Below are 16640 nucleotides of genomic sequence, written 5' to 3'. Positions count from 1 at the left end.
TCATCAAAATGGCGTGGAGGATAGAGGACGAGACGATCATCATGATGTTTACTTTCGTTCAGTGACATTACTTTTTGTTTATTTAACAATATTTTATTGATTCTTTGTTTGCTAAAGCATTAAAATGGTGGCGGTGTGTTTCGCTGTAGACTGCGATCATAAGGCCAGACAAAGTTCTTGCAGTTTCTTTCGCTTTCCAACTACAAAATTAGAATACACTATTTGGACAGTTCAGGCGCGGTAAGTAAAACAAAAGCTATTATTTTTTCTTTAATATGATTTGAGTGTTAGAAAAAGAAAACTATTGTAGCAACTGTTGGAATTGCATGTCTTTGGCGATTCGTGGCACTTGTATATACACTGGTGTGAAAAAATTAAGGACGAGACGGTTTTTTCAATATATAACTTTGTACAAAAGCTTTCCAAATCAACACATTTAATACCGTAAGATCCCCAATACGTAAGGACATGTGTAATGTAAGCAACACTTACTAAAAGAGAAATCAGAGGGATAAAAAGAAGCTTTATTGAAAAAGTAGAATGGAGCGCAGTGCGACTGAAGGCCGAAACATCCCTGTGATGGGTGTCCAGCAAGAAACATCTGATCTTTAGTAGGGGATATGATCTCCCCCAACTGCTAGGCAGGTTTCACAGCATCTGCCCATGCTGAGAATGAGGTTGTCAATGAGTTGTTGAAGCATTGCTGCCCATTCGTCTTGCAGCGCCAATCGAAGCTCCCGAATCGTTACTGGTGGTAAGGTACGAGCTGCCAAGCTTCTGCCTAGAAAATCCCATACATGCTCGATGGCATTGAGGTCCGGAGATCGTGCCGGCCAATCCATACGTTCAATATCCTCACTCTTTAAGAGCTGTTCGGCAGCTACTGTGCAATGACATGGTGCATTGTCGCCCATGAAAAGGAACTGCGGACCCATAGCGCCTCTAAAAAGATGCACATATGGAAGAAGAATCTTGTTACAATAACGGGTCCCGTTGACTGAACCTGCGTCGAAGATGTGAAGGTCTGTACGACTACCAAGCAAGATGCCTCCCCAAGCGAGAACACCGCGACCTCCATACCTGTCCCTTTCAATGATGTTCCAGGGATGATTGCGGCTTCCCTGCTCTCTCCAGATGAGTATGCGATGAGAATCGCTACTCAAACTGAATCTGCTCTCATCTGTAAAGAGTACTCGTCCCCATTCATTGTCTCTCCAATTCCGGTGTTCCCGGCACCACAGAGAACGCCTTCTCCGATGGGCAAGCGTTAGAGGTACACACCATATAGGGCATCGTGCAAACAGACCACCACCGTGCAGTCTTCTGGCCACGGTAAAACGCAATATCGGTCGTCCAGTCGCCTGTGTCGTGTGTCTAGCGATTTCTCCCGCTGTCATCCGCCTGTTTTTTCTGGCCTGTAAGACAATGTACCGGTCATCTGCGGGTGTGGTTCCTCGTGGACGACCACTACTGAACCCCGGATAGCTGTTCCTGTAGTTTGAAATTGTCTCCAAAGTCGTGAAACCATGATGTGAGCAATTCCAAACTCTGCAGCCACACTTGTCACACTGCGGCCTTCCTCCAACTTTCCAATGATTCCACCTCGGGTAAAAGCATCCAGATGTCATCTAACAGATTGATTATTCGCCATTTCTCGCTGAGGCAGCAACTCGGTGTGATTTTAACTCCTATATGGCATGCAATCTCTTTGCCAGAAATACTGATCTTACACCGACAACATGCTTTATACTACTCAGACACTCCCCCATTACGTCTGCCTGCATATCTGCGCATGTGCTACCGTACATCACCTTAAATTTTTCGACTTGGTCCTTAATTTTTGCACGCCAGTGAATTTTCAAACGTGGCCCGTACTCGGGGGGGGGGGGGGGGGGGGGGTACAATGTCCAGGGGTATGGCAAATGGGAGCACCAAATCTGTTGCTAAAGTTGAAGTAGTTTTGTATTGCACTAAAGCAAGACCTAAAAAAAAGCTGCTCAACAAATATTCTCCTTAAAATTGTAGTATTTCAATACTTTACTATATATTATAAGCGAAGGGAAAGGGAGCACCTCAAAAATCAGAGTCGACTCTTGACAGTGGGCCTATACATATATGTATAATCGTAATGATATTATAAGGGATGTGCCAACTGCACCAATCGCCGATCCTGCGCCACACTGCTAAAAGACCACTAAATGTACTTTCCTGAGGCCAAAATCAAACAAACTTGTGCGAAAAGTGCAATTTTGAATTTAATATTGCAGTTCCTTCAGCATATTTGGCAGCTTTTGCAGATTAGCATAAAGTTTGCATTTGGGGCTAGTTTTTATGATTTTTTGAGTTAGTCCCTATTTTTTTATGCATTTCAATATCCAATTGCATATACCCAGGGGCGGACTGACTAACTTTGGCCTAGTCGGCAAAAGCATGTCCTGGCCCAACATTTTAAACTAAGAAATTAAAATTGTTCTGGATTCTCGATTTTTCCTATGCAGATTAAAGGCGTGGAGCTGCCACCCTTGCTTGTTTTTTCAAGTTTCTATATCAAGTTTCAATTTTAAAAAGAAAAAAAAAATAGTATATAAGGATGAATTTATGAAAAGTAAGATAGTAAAAATGCTGAGATTTTCATAAAGTGCCCCAAGGCGGGCACCCCTGGGTTCGAGAACTCTCTCTGAAAAATTGTCATCCTTAAATTCTTACGAAGCACAATTTCAGTCGACTGTTGATGACATTAATGAAGTAGGAAGAATTCAGTGGCTCTCTCTTTTAATTTTTCGACATTAAAACTTGAACACAATTGCAATCTTAGGGAAGTCTGTTCCCATAGGCGCCACCAAAAGTAAACACCAGCCTCAGAGCCTCAGGAGGCTTCCTTTAGAAAATGTTTCAAATTTGGGGTATAGTTTTTGAGAATGGATCTCTCAGGGCTCTCTCCAATGAATTTTTCATAATTGGAGTTTTAAAAATGTAACTTTTCTGCTATCTTAGAGACGCTCACTGAAAGTAAAAGGGAAGATTTAAGGATATCCCTCTAATTTTTTTTTAAACTAGAATTTTTAAGATGCAATTTCAGGTCATCTTGGGTAGTAAAGTAGAGGGGATGGGTTTTGGGTATACGGACACGTTCCTTAAAATATTCGTAATTGAAAGGCAAAAAACGCATCACCGGCTATCCTTGATGTTAGAAGAAATATCAGCATTCAGAGACTGTTCCTAGAAATTTTTTGATATTGCAGTTTTGAAAAAGCAGATATAGGCAATATTATCTGGTGTACAAATAAGTTTTAAAGGATTTTTTTCATGTTTGATGCTTTATTGTGAAAAAATGGTTTCATGTTCAGTTTTTTAAGTATTGTCCATCATTAGCCACTATATACATTTTCCCATCTTTCTGGCAATTTTCAAATGCCTACTCAAAAAACTATGCGTCTTTTGATGCAAACAATTATTAAAAATATCACATTTTAATAACTAATCTGTACTGAAATCAGTTTCTATGGGGAAAATATCCTGCTAAACCTTGGGGAAAATAACTGAGCCCTCCCCCCTTAAAATTTTGCATATGGGCACCCTTGGTGTGTGTATGTTAAGTACACACATACACACACGCTACCTCGGAAATGTTTTAAAATTGAAACCCTACTTTTAGTTATGTTTTCGCTGGTATTTTAGGCATTTTTTAACACCCCAGATATGTTTTGACTTTGAGGTTCTAAAAACGCAATGGGGGGAAAGATGATAAGAGATTCGAGAGCTCTCCTTCCTAGAAACATATTTCATAGCTATCGTGGACAGCATCAGACAAGATAGAGAAAAGGAGATACACTACAGGAAAGTTGTTTTAAATTGAAGCCCAAAATTGTCATTTCAGTCTATGTATGGCTAAGCTAAAAAAGAGGTGGATAGCTGCTCTTTTCCAGAAAGTTCTCGAAAATGAAAACTTAAGAACGCAATTTTAGTCTTTCGTCAAGGGGAATCATGCCCCTTTTTTGAACCGTGCTTGGGTGTCACACTTGAATTTGAGGCCTTTTGTCACGGGCCGCCGATCCTTTCTACCTATATCCGGAAGTGATTGAGTATGATATATAATTATGACAGAATGATAGCAGATCTATCACTGAAATATTCATCATAATCAACCTCAGTACGGCAGAACTTTGCATTTTTCACTTCATCTAGAATTTCAACTTGAATTTAAAAGGCAAAAACTTAAATACAATTTTTTTTTTTGGAAAATTCGGCAAAATAGTGACAATTATTCAAGTTGGCCCAGTTGGGGATCCCTGACTAGCTGACCGGGCCAGTCTGCCCCTGCATCCGCCCATCTGGGCCTACTAGCTGGACCCAGAGCCTGTTGCTGGTTGTCACATTTGTATTTGTAATCGAACATTTTCACTTGGTACTCTTACGTTAAGCAGCTGTTAAAAGATAGTCCCTGTTATAGTTTATTACAGTGGCACAGCCATGGGAGGGGTTTTGGGGTTAAAACCCCTCCCAGAACTCAAACACATTAATTTTCCTTGTACAAATCAAGGGACAACAGTATTAAAACTTTTCCAAGCGGGATAGTTTTCAAGAAAATATCTTACTGTTTTTAATGATCGGGCAACAGTCAAAAATTTCTTTCCAATTTTTAAATATACAGGTAGTATTCAGTAAATTACCGCCCATTAGCCAGGGCTAAAGCAGAAATACGTGAAATACACCGCCAGCTCAGTCATTTCCAGCCGAGGACTGCAGTTTCGTGCTTATTAGCACTCATCAGCCCGGCATAAGAAAGTGACAGAGCTGGAGATGGAAAACCTCTTAAGGAAGCCAAGAGTGCGAAACAAACTGGTAGCTAATATAGAATTAGCAGACCAGACGAGTGACCGAAGCAATGGTTCGGTTCAACTCGAAGATTGAACGCGAGGCAAGGTATATTCAGTAAATTACCGCCCATTAGCCAGGGCTAAAGCAGAAATACGTGAAATACACCGCCAGCTCAGTCATTTCCAGCCGAGGACTGCAGTTTCGTGCTTATTAGCACTCATCAGCCCGGCATAAGAAAGTGACAGAGCTGGAGATGGAAAACCTCTTAAGGAAGCCAAGAGTGCGAAACAAACTGGTAGCTAATATAGAATTAGCAGACCAGACGAGTGACCGAAGCAATGGTTCGGTTCAACTCGAAGATTGAACGCGAGGCAAGGTATATTCAGTAAATTACCGCCCATTAGCCAGGGCTAAAGCAGAAATACGTGAAATACACCGCCAGCTCAGTCATTTCCAGCCGAGGACTGCAGTTTCGTGCTTATTAGCACTCATCAGCCCGGCATAAGAAAGTGACAGAGCTGCCCATTAGCCAGGGCTTGGGCGGTAATTTACTGAATATACCTTGCCTCGCGTTCAATCTTCGAGTTGAACCGAACCATTGCTTCGGTCACTCGTCTGGTCTGCTAATTCTATATTAGCTACCAGTTTGTTTCGCACTCTTGGCTTCCTTAAGAGGTTTTCCATCTCCAGCTCTGTCACTTTCTTATGCCGGGCTGATGAGTGCTAATAAGCACGAAACTGCAGTCCTCGGCTGGAAATGACTGAGCTGGCGGTGTATTTCACGTATTTCTGCTTTAGCCCTGGCTAATGGGCGGTAATTTACTGAATATACCTTGCCTCGCGTTCAATCTTCGAGTTGAACCGAACCATTGCTTCGGTCACTCGTCTGGTCTGCTAATTCTATATTAGCTACCAGTTTGTTTCGCACTCTTGGCTTCCTTAAGAGGTTTTCCATCTCCAGCTCTGTCACTTTCTTATGCCGGGCTGATGAGTGCTAATAAGCACGAAACTGCAGTCCTCGGCTGGAAATGACTGAGCTGGCGGTGTATTTCACGTATTTCTGCTTTAGCCCTGGCTAATGGGCGGTAATTTACTGAATATACCTTGCCTCGCGTTCAATCTTCGAGTTGAACCGAACCATTGCTTCGGTCACTCGTCTGGTCTGCTAATTCTATATTAGCTACCAGTTTGTTTCGCACTCTTGGCTTCCTTAAGAGGTTTTCCATCTCCAGCTCTGTCACTTTCTTATGCCGGGCTGATGAGTGCTAATAAGCACGAAACTGCAGTCCTCGGCTGGAAATGACTGAGCTGGCGGTGTATTTCACGTATTTCTGCTTTAGCCCTGGCTAATGGGCGGTAATTTACTGAATATACCTTGCCTCGCGTTCAATCTTCGAGTTGAACCGAACCATTGCTTCGGTCACTCGTCTGGTCTGCTAATTCTATATTAGCTACCAGTTTGTTTCGCACTCTTGGCTTCCTTAAGAGGTTTTCCATCTCCAGCTCTGTCACTTTCTTATGCCGGGCTGATGAGTGCTAATAAGCACGAAACTGCAGTCCTCGGCTGGAAATGACTGAGCTGGCGGTGTATTTCACATACAGGTAGTATTTCATGATGTGCATCCCCTACGGGTATAAGAGAGCTAACATGGTTTCAATCAAGAGCAACAAGGTATCATGGTCACTCAGAACTACACAAATCCTTTTTAGGGAAACTTAGAGAGAGAAGCTCTACCACACTGGATTTTCTGAGGCTCTTTTCCAATTCTCATCGAAAGATTGAAGCCGTTATTAGCTAGCATGTGGCATGACATTCACAAAGACATTGATGCTTTGAAGAGGAGGTTTTGTATGATCTCGCAAAAAAAAACGAACAAAAAAGGAATGTAAGATAGTTTAGTAAAAGTAAGAAAGAAATCTAATAATAAATATACTGTGTTTTTTCCTGCTTTCTTCGTTTTAAATTCATAGTGATATCAATACGAATTATTAATTATTTTTAAGCGAGTATTGTAAATAATTAATTACTAATCGATAGCAACTCTTTGATTAAGTATTTGAATATTTTCGCATTATAAATGAATGGGAAAGAAAGCAACAATTTTCGATTTTGAAAACCCCTCCTTAGAAAATTGTTTTGGCTGCGCCACTGGTTTATTGAAAAAGCGCTTTTCCGGAAAATGAATAAAACATCTTTGAAAATGATAAGTCTGTTTTTGAAAAGAAAATTTTCAATCTGCTGTAGAAATTCTAACCCCCCCCCCACTTTGCCAGGAAAATAGGTTTTTTTAAGTGGGTCCACCAGAAAAAAACCAAGCAGGTTTTTTTTGGGGTGGTCCATGAAAAGGCCTTATTAAGTCTTAATTGTCTTTTGATTCAAATCTCAATATTATGTACAAAATCAAGTTGTTCTTTTGTACATTTTAAAAATCCAACAAATTTGATAGTTTTTGCCATTTTTTACCAGGTTTTACTAGCAAAATGACCAACCCCAATTTTAATACTTAAGCTAAATATTTTTTTCTGTACAGACGAGGTGATCGTGACCCAAGTTCAAATGACCGACTTTGCAGTTGTCACTTTAAAGATGGTAAAAAAGAAAATGGACCTACAATCTTTAATACAAATAGAGATGAACTGACTGAAGCTGGACCTCAAAACAAGTATGAGCTAAAAAAATTTCATCTCCTTTTTATGAGAATCTGATTATTATATTACGTTCATGTTAATCTTATGTTATTCATAGAGCCAGGGCCCGCCGAGAGGAAGGGGGGCAACAGGGGCAAAATTCCCAAGGCTTCCTCATAGAGTATTTTTTCCGAGTACAATGAAACTTCAATGAGTCGAAATTGCAAGGACTGCAAAAAAAAAAATTCAAGTTATCGAAAATTTGGCTTATGGAATACGAAAACAAAACTATAGAAAAAATAAACCACCACCAACTCATTAAATTAATAATATGAGCAAAGAATTGACAGAATAATGTATCAAAGATAATCTATAAACTTATATATTACAGTACTTCTATAAATTCAAAAGTTTGTTTGAGGTAACAAAAAACTTATAATGTTATGCAGGATATAACATTTTTTACTTGCCAGGAAAAAAAAAGGTATCTACATTTTTTTATCTGCTATCAAACATTGTTTTGAGCAGAAATTTGTTCTCGGATACTTTTAAAGCCTCAAAGAGGTAGTCAGGAACATTTGGAGGGGATTATATAAAAACGCGCATATATTTGCTGCTGTTCTTTCAGTCTTTTCTTTTTTTTTTTTGCACCGCCAATTGAAATGTTTTTTAGATTTTTTTAAATTGTAGAAAACTTGAATGCACGTTAAACTAAAGCCCTCAATCCGTCTCTTAAGTAGTGACATACTCAACTGTCCACCATTTTGTGTTGTTCCGCAACTTTCTTCTTTTCTCCACAGTAGAAAAATAGAGTTTCGCTCATTGAAAACTATATTTTAATCAACGAATGTTTACAGATTTTTAATCGCAACTTATGTAACTAACAATATACATGCAAAAATGTTTAATTTTACCTTAGTAAAATATTTTTTTAATTATTAGACCGCATATTAGTAAAAAGGTGTTTTGAAGGAATTTTCGATCATTTTTAAGAGTAATTTCCTTTTTTTTAATAAAGGTCCTTTGAGTTAAAAATTACTTGAAATGTTTTAAATATGCAATGCATTATTAGGAAGTTGGTGTACTAGAAGTGTAGTGACTAGTGAGCTAAATTAACTATGTCATAAATTGTTTGTAACTTGGGCATACTTTAGTACAATGTTTTTTTTTTTTTTTGTGACACTTAAATTTTCAGAGAAAAAAGAAAAAAAATTCCAATGTATTTTTTTAAATCTAAGAGGAAAAGTTTCTGTTCTTTTGCATTGGGTTACTTTAAACAATTTTAATTATTTCAAAAATATTGTAATTTGAACCTAATTTTGAATGAAATGAGTAACCTTGAATTTTTTTAAAAACAGGGAAAACCTGGAAAAGTCAGGGATTTTTTTTTAACCAAAAGTGTATGAACCCTGTTCTTGGTAGCATAAAATTTTAAATATCCTCTTAATCTATTTTAAATTTATATCCCAAACATTCAGTAATCAATAAAGCAGCACCACAAACATTGACTTTCTACAAACACAAAAGAAGAAAGACAGTCTTGGAAAGACCAGCAAATACGTAGAATACCGAAAAATCCAAAAAATAGCTCTTCCGCCCAGTAGCGGTCCTCCACTCTTTTTTTTTTGCCAAAAGTGGAGGTATTCAAAAACCCCAAACATACAAACCCCTCCTGTAATTTTTTCCATCTTATTTTCAGGCTACACTAAGTCAGAGCTTTGGTTCCCCCATGAGCAGGTTTTTCTTTTCTACCGAAAGAAAATGAAGTAAACAATGATTAAAAGCAAAAAAGAAAAAAAAAACTTGATTTATTGTTCTTGTTTCTGAGATTTATTTACTCCACTTTGTCTAGACGCCTTTTGATGCAATGTAATGGTATCAAAAAGAAAAACATGATTTTGACTTTTAGAGTTCCGTTAGCTGGAAACTTTGACGACAATCATGAAATCAAATTCTGCTTATCGAGTATTTCGACTCATCAAAATTCGACTTATTGGAAATAAATAGCATTAATTCCCCATTCAGTTAGACAGAAAAAAAGATTCACTTTGGCTTATCGAGGTTTTCAGCTCATCGAAGTTTGGCTTACCGAAAAGCAAGAACATCTTTCATTCAACATTTTAGCCCATTATTCAACATCTGCATGTTCACAGCATCAAGTGCTTGTGGACCAGTTCTTTCGGGGGCTATCTTGCAGAGGCGTTTCTGTTGGGAAGGAAAATGACAAGTAGCAGGACCACCATGACAAACAGCGCCCATGTTCCTCCTTTTACCCGGGCACGGAACACAGTTGGGTGACTTCAAATTCCAGGTGAAGGTTCTCCAAACATTTCTCCTTGTCATCAAAGATAATCTTCTATTCTGTTTTTGGGACTTAAATTTCCAAAAAATTCCTTAGGAGCACCACCACTCCTCTCTCCCTCCACATCATAAATAAATTAACCCAAACATGTTTCACTTCATGTTTATTATTATACCCATCCTCATATAAATAATAGCTGATGATAAAGTAACCCGCGTGTTTCAACAATGAAACTCGCGCCACTGGATGATAATTTGATATGTTTTGGTAATGTTTAACATGCATGAAAAAGATTTATTGTGACAAGGCTGAACTCAATCCAACAAGCAGTTTTACTGGTAAGACACATTTTAGGAAAACGAAAAAACCAAAACAATTCACAACTCCAATAAACTGTAGGGGGCGCTGCAGTCCCTGTCTAATGGCAGATGAAAAAGGTAAAACAAAGAAATGCCGAAACTTATAACTTGCTTTGAACCTTTGTGAATGACAGTAATTTTTTATCGTGTTTGTGGGAAGCTTTCTTTTCTATTCTTCTGAAATTACATAACACCATAAACTATCTGAAGCCTGTAATTTACCGGAAAGAAAACACGTGTAATGGACTGTTACTTTTTTCGGTAGCATTGTTAATCACTGCAAGGTAGCGAATTGACGCTATCTACTAAAGTTTAAGGTTAATCCACTGGTTTTAGGATTAAAATTTCAACTATCAAAATATCACCAAACAGGATATTGCTTCATTCAAATGTAGAAACAATTTTCACCCGTAATACCATGACAGGGGACTTTCTAATATGAAAAAACTACAATAAACATGCAATATAACATGGCATATAATTACAATTTGATTTTCTTATTAGTGTAATTCTAGTGATTAGTTTTTGCCATATTTCATCGTGTTTTTGTCCCCTAAGCAAGTTATCATTCTTTGAAAACAATAAAAATTTTATATTTGAGGCATTGAGAAGCAAAGAGATGTAAGTAATGAAATTCAAAATTTGGAGATAACCAGTACAAATGGTAGCAGAACTTCTCCTCTTTTTTAGGGCAAGAGATGATACTAGTATCTCTGGTGGATGCTGCTATACGGCATAATTTAGAAAAATAGATCAATGAAAGCCTACCTAGGATCTGAATTTGAAACTAGTTTTACTTGAAACTTGAAAAAGTCCACTTACATCCCTTTTGCTTCTCACCGTCTCATTTGACCTTGAATTTTGTCCTGTTGCTACTATTTTAACTATGTATGAAGTTACAGCTACATATCTTTTCATGTGAAATTATTATCTTATGTACTTCAACATCAAAATGTGAAGGTGTAAAAGTTCCATTTTTGAATACAAAGACAACTTTTGATGACTTTTAAAACATCAAAAGTCAAGATTAGAGAAAAAATAAAAGTGATTGTAATTATCTTTCATGTGTAGCTTTTAGAGAAATGAGTTTCAAAGAAATAAGGTCAAGCACAGCTATCCGATGAATCTGTATGGATTGACCCTATAGCAATTGTTGTGCAATTGTCCATTTTTATGAAGAGTCTCTGTTTATGTTCAGTAAATTACCGCCCAATAGCCTGGTGAAAAGAAAAGATTTACCGAACCATTGCTTCGGTCACTCGTCTGGTCTGCGCTAATTCTATATTAGCTACCAGTTTGTTTGGCACTCTTGGTTTCCTTAAGCGGTTTTCCATCTCCAGCTCAGTCACTTTCCTATGTCGGGCTGATGAGTGCTAATAAGCACGAAACTGCAGTCCTCGGCTGGAAATGACTGAGCTGGCGGTGTATTTCATGTATCTCTGTTTATGGTTTGAGAAAAACTTTGATCTGACCCTTTCACTGTGTATGCATAACACTATCATATTTTAATGTGTTACTAATTTTTTTTCTTTGTATAGAAAACAACGTACCAGTTCTAAAAAACGCCGTCAAACTACACCTAAAGTGAAGAAGATGAGCATCTCAGAGGCTGCACTTTTAGAAAAAGGAATTGACTTCCAAACAGAGTTAAATAATAAAAAGATTTATGTCTCTTTCTCTATAATTGAAAGTGATGAAAATCTAGTTTTCTCATATACTGGATTACCAAATGCAAAAATGTTCTACTCTTTAGTCAACTATTGTAAGCGTTTTGACATAGAGTACTTTTTTGATAGTCATCCTGTGACAAGCATAGCATTTCAAGATCAAATTTTCATAACACTACAAATTTTAAGAAAGAACTACTCATTTCGTGATTTTTCAATACGTTACTCAGTACATCAAGATGTTATTAAAAATATTTTCTATACGTTTTTGCACATATTTCATGAAGCTTTGTATAAATTTATCATATTGAAAAATATACCAGATTTGGACAAAATTCAAAAAATGTGCCCATCCGATGTGTTTTCAGACTGCAGATTTTTGGTGGATTGTATTGAAGTAAACATTGAAAATCCAGAACACATGAAAATAAAGAGAAAAACGCCCATATTCTATATACAGGAGCAACCTTTTAAGGGTTTAATAGCGGTGGCTCCAAATGGTGCTTTATGTTTTGCAAGTAATTTGTATCCCAAAGAGATGCATGATAAAGAAGTTATAAAATGCAGTGGACTTTTAGAACTTCTGCAACAAAAAGATCTCATAATTGCACACAGAGCACATTCAATTCACAATTTGTTACCAAAAGGAGTTTCTGTAAATATTCCACCTTTCCTTTTAAATGTAGTACACTCCGTTGGTGAGATAAAATACACAAGAACAATTGAAAGAGCTTCTGTTCATGTTCAAAGATCTGTTGAAAGAATTAAATGTTTTTCAATTTTACATCGAATTCCGAATGAACTTGGTCCTTTATCATCTATAATTTTTCAAGTTTGCTCAGCTTTAGTGAATTTTCAATCGCCCTTCATTAAATTTAGTGATGAATTGTCATGATTAAGTTCATTTCATTGTTAATTATGTAATTATTTTTAAATACAGACTAATACCATGAATAAAAAGTTATCTTTCTTTCTTGTTTATCTATCAAACATCTTTATTATACTTTAAATTATACCAGAGCAATACTGAACTTTTTGGGGACAGGACCAAACAATATACATGAGACACACTTGAAGCAGGAAAAATATTCATGGCAGGGAAAGTAAAATTTTAGTAGAAATACCTCTTTTGTGACAGGAAAAATTAAATTTTGCAGCTATCAAAAAAAAAAAGTTATGCTACAGATTTTTTTTTTCTTGATAAAAGATCTGATTTTCTATATTTTGCAGTGTTAAATCTTTTCAAAAAAATTCTTTACATAACTAAGCAATAGTTCTGTTGGAAGAAAAAGAAAAAAAAAGAAAAAAAAAAAACGAGGAAATTTGAAAAATATTTCAACCAGGGTTTTAATTTTTTTTTCTAATTTTGATTCCCAAAACAATTTTAGAAAGTTGGAAAATGAGATAATGATTCCTTCTGCAATTAGTCAACTTAAACTGAAAAGTAGCATAACATGAAATATTGATAAGTAAAAAACTCAGAGAAAAAATAAAACTATCAAACTGCTTTGTTTCTTTAACCTTCTTACATCATAGAGTAAAATATAATCATACTCAAATAGTCAACAAATTATTATGTATTGCAATAGTAATTTATATTTATTCATTTCTTTGTTTGATTTTTCTATCTGCAGGTTGGAATAATATTTTTTCTTTTGACTTTTTTTTTTCCATAACTTTTTCTTTTCTCTGAAATTAAACACTACGATAACCATAGTTTCTGAAACATTTTATAACTTTCTAGTCTAGGATAGAAGAGGTTCTTCTTAACAAGTAGATACCCATAATTTTTTTTTAAAGCAAAATATCTACTGCAATGATGATTGTACTCTTAATTCGGATTTGTCATACCTAAGTATGTCGAGAATTATTGCAGTATCTTTTTAATTAACTCAAAAGCCATTCTAAACTTACAATATGTTAAAATATTTTTTGGGTATGAAAATACTGCAAAATGATTGAAATTACGAACCCAGCAACAATTTCCCCTGAAACCCTTGTTCAATGTCAGCATGTTTTGAAACGGGGTTGTTAGGTTCAAAGCAAGTGTTTTTTTTAAAACAATGTGCTCCTTTTGGAAAACTAAATCGTTTCCACTAAATATTTTCATAAATTTTATATTATTGGAGAATATAAAATCCAATTAATGCAAAGTAACCAGCAAAGCTTTATAGATAAATGAAAGCTTATCATTGAAGCAATCCGTAGTGTATATAAATCCAGGGTTCATACTCTATTCGGATGAAAAAATTCCATGACTTTTCCAAGACTTTTTCATGACTTCATAAAAAGATTTCATGACCTTGTTACATGAAGAGAATGGAAATGAGCATTAGCAGAACTGCTATGTGAATGCCACTACCTCTTAGAAGCTTGTGATGGAAAAAGTATAAGTGTACACCTAAAAAACTAAACTCTTCTTATTCATCTTCATCATATAAATTTAAGTAAAGTAAAAATACAGTGAATTTAATATAATGATGCTTAAATGTCTCATTTTTTTTCTTTTTTTATTAACAGGCAGAATAAAAATGAATAGGGCAAAGAATGAGTCATAAGTTTCAATAAATTTGCTTCCAAGATTGTCTTTTAGTGTCAACAGTGTATTTAATCATCCACATAACTTGACAGTTTTTTGGTTCTTTAAAGTAAAGCAGCATTCTTTAGTAAATTCATGTTTCTAAGCCAGATATTTATTTAAATAAAAAATTCAGAAGTGAATAAATCTTCTTATTCAAATGTACTTGTTTAATTATTTGCACATTTTCAAATGCATATAAATTAATAGGTTCAGGAATTTCAGAACATAGTGTTTGATTCCTGATATTGAACGCAGCAGTGGGTCACATGGATTATTTTTGCGGGCTGTATGTAGGGCACTACCATTTTCGAGTATTAGAATTCCCCTATTTCTGTATTCTGTCGCCTGACTAAAGATCTTTATTTTCTAAAACCTTCAACAAATTAAAATAAACTCTGACAAATTTAATAATAAAGTTCTCACGAGTGATGTAAATGAATTCGGCTGCAATTGAATTGCGTTTTTTGAGTGGGCATGGCTAAATCAAGAACGTTCAAGTTTGCTATTACAGAATATAAAATATTAGAAGTGTTGAAAAAATGGTAAATTCAAGCTGGAGTGATGTCCAAGCAGTAAAACCACATTACAAAAAAAGACGAGCAGCTGCTACAGAAGTGCATGCAATGAGATTTCAAAATTCAAATTTGTTTTTGGGATCGTTCAATTTTTCAAATTTTATTAGCTTTTATATGTTCAATACTGTTAAATCACTCTAGATTTCTAATGCTCTTTTAGCTACTGTTACTTTCTGTTTGGCCAGGACATTTTTCCATGACTTTATATGAAAATTTCAATTTTCCATGACTTTTCCAGGTCCGAAATCTGCTTATTTTTTTTTTCATGACTTTCCAGGATTTCCATGACCCGTACGAACCCTGTAAATCTCAACTCTGTAGAATATAACAAGGGGGAAAAAATTGAGGAAGGCTTAGAGCACTTAAAGTAGGCAGAAAATGGCTGTAATACCCGGTACCCGCACATTATTTGCCATCCACAATAGATTATGCAGTCGGAGCAAGAAAAAAAAAATGCAAAATTTTGACAAAGTATTTGCATAACTCTGCTTTTACAATAAAAATATATTGCCAAATTTTCACCTTTCAAAGAACTGTTTTGATCCCAATATAATACAGGAAGTTCTCTGTATGAATGGTTGAAGAATCATTAAACATTAATTTTAATGATGCGTTCTTTACTATTAAAATGCGTCAAAAGAATATTTTCATTATTTGGATTTGTACTGTCAAAAATAGGGCATACATTAGGATTGGAAATGACTTATTAATTTGTCTCTTTTATTAGATTTCAGTTAAAATGATTTTTTGAAATAAAGAATTTTATTCCTAATGCATTAAACCAGAAAAATAATGTCTACATTAAAAAAGTATGATGATTTTCTGGTATGATTAAATTCTTGTACAAGTGTTCGTACTGATGAATTAGGTAAATTATTACATGATCTGTAACTTTTTTTTTTTAAATATATTTAAACAAAACATAAGTTGATCTTTTGATTTTTAAAGTTGTGAAACATTCATAAAACTTGATTCATTTGTAGAAAAATACTTTCTATGCTCAAGAATGCACAATTTTAATTTTACTCGATTATTTACCATGTCTTAACTCTTAAATAAATCAATCAAAAATAATCTATTGTAAGTCAAGGTCCATTTAAGTGTAAGCTTAAGTATATTTTTTTAGTAGTTATAGTTTTTCAAACAATATTTCCCCTACAGAAAGGTCCACTTACTACAAAATGAAATTACAAGATTTAAGATTAGTTATTTAATTATCAAGAAATTATATATAATTGTGAATATTAAACATTCATAAAATCTTCATGGTTTTCCAAAAAAAGAAAAATGTTCTTACAAATAGTGTTTAAGCCACAAAAAAAAAAAAAAAAAGTTTTTACCTACCCTGTTTTCAAAAAAGAAAAAAAAAATACACACATTTAAAAAGTTCAATTAAAATGCTTTAGAATTTAAAATTTTAATGAGCATCCTTCATCTTATGAAATTAAAGCAAAATTCTGCTGAATAGAAGTTTTAAAAATAGTAATGTTTTTGTCAGTTTGTAATTAAATGAAGGAGAGGGAAAAAGTCCAAGAAGACTTAAGAAAAAATTAGTGCAATAGGTAGTTGTAAAGTTTAAGGATTTCTTTTTAAAGAATGAAACTATTTGTTCCAATAAATTGAAATATGTATGAAAATGTACCATGCCATAAATAAAATGAAGATATATAAAAAAATAATTTATTTTGCAAAGGTTTTTACTTTTACAAT

General features: G+C 35.1%; 1 protein-coding gene across 1 annotated transcript; it reads left to right on the top strand.

Annotated features, from left to right (window-relative positions):
* The first annotated feature begins 21 nt into the window (after positions 1 to 21).
* LOC129228065 (uncharacterized) lies at positions 22 to 12708 on the top strand. Its single transcript, XM_054862699.1, has 3 exons — positions 22 to 240; positions 7350 to 7481; positions 11646 to 12708. Exons 1-3 carry the CDS (start codon positions 125 to 127, stop codon positions 12667 to 12669), a joined length of 1272 nt encoding a protein of 423 aa, XP_054718674.1. The 5' UTR covers positions 22 to 124; the 3' UTR covers positions 12670 to 12708.
* The last annotated feature ends 3932 nt before the right edge of the window (positions 12709 to 16640 follow it).

This window comes from Uloborus diversus, chromosome 8 (genome assembly GCF_026930045.1).
Source record: "Uloborus diversus isolate 005 chromosome 8, Udiv.v.3.1, whole genome shotgun sequence".
Classification (NCBI taxonomy): domain Eukaryota; kingdom Metazoa; phylum Arthropoda; class Arachnida; order Araneae; family Uloboridae; genus Uloborus; species Uloborus diversus.
The sequence above is the reverse complement of the archived record's forward strand: the minus strand, read 5'-3'. Positions and strand labels throughout refer to the sequence as shown.

What these genes read in the sequence shown, in the direction of transcription:
- LOC129228065 (XM_054862699.1), top strand. Translation starts at nt 125, where the DNA reads ATGGTGGCGGTGTGTTTCGCTGTAGACTGCGATCATAAGGCCAGACAA. An exon ending in ATTTGGACAGTTCAGGCGCG is followed by an intron (nt 241 to 7,349) that starts GTAAGTAAAACA and finishes TTTTCTGTACAG; the next exon opens with ACGAGGTGATCGTGACCCAA. An exon ending in GAAGCTGGACCTCAAAACAA is followed by an intron (nt 7,482 to 11,645) that starts GTATGAGCTAAA and finishes TTCTTTGTATAG; the next exon opens with AAAACAACGTACCAGTTCTA.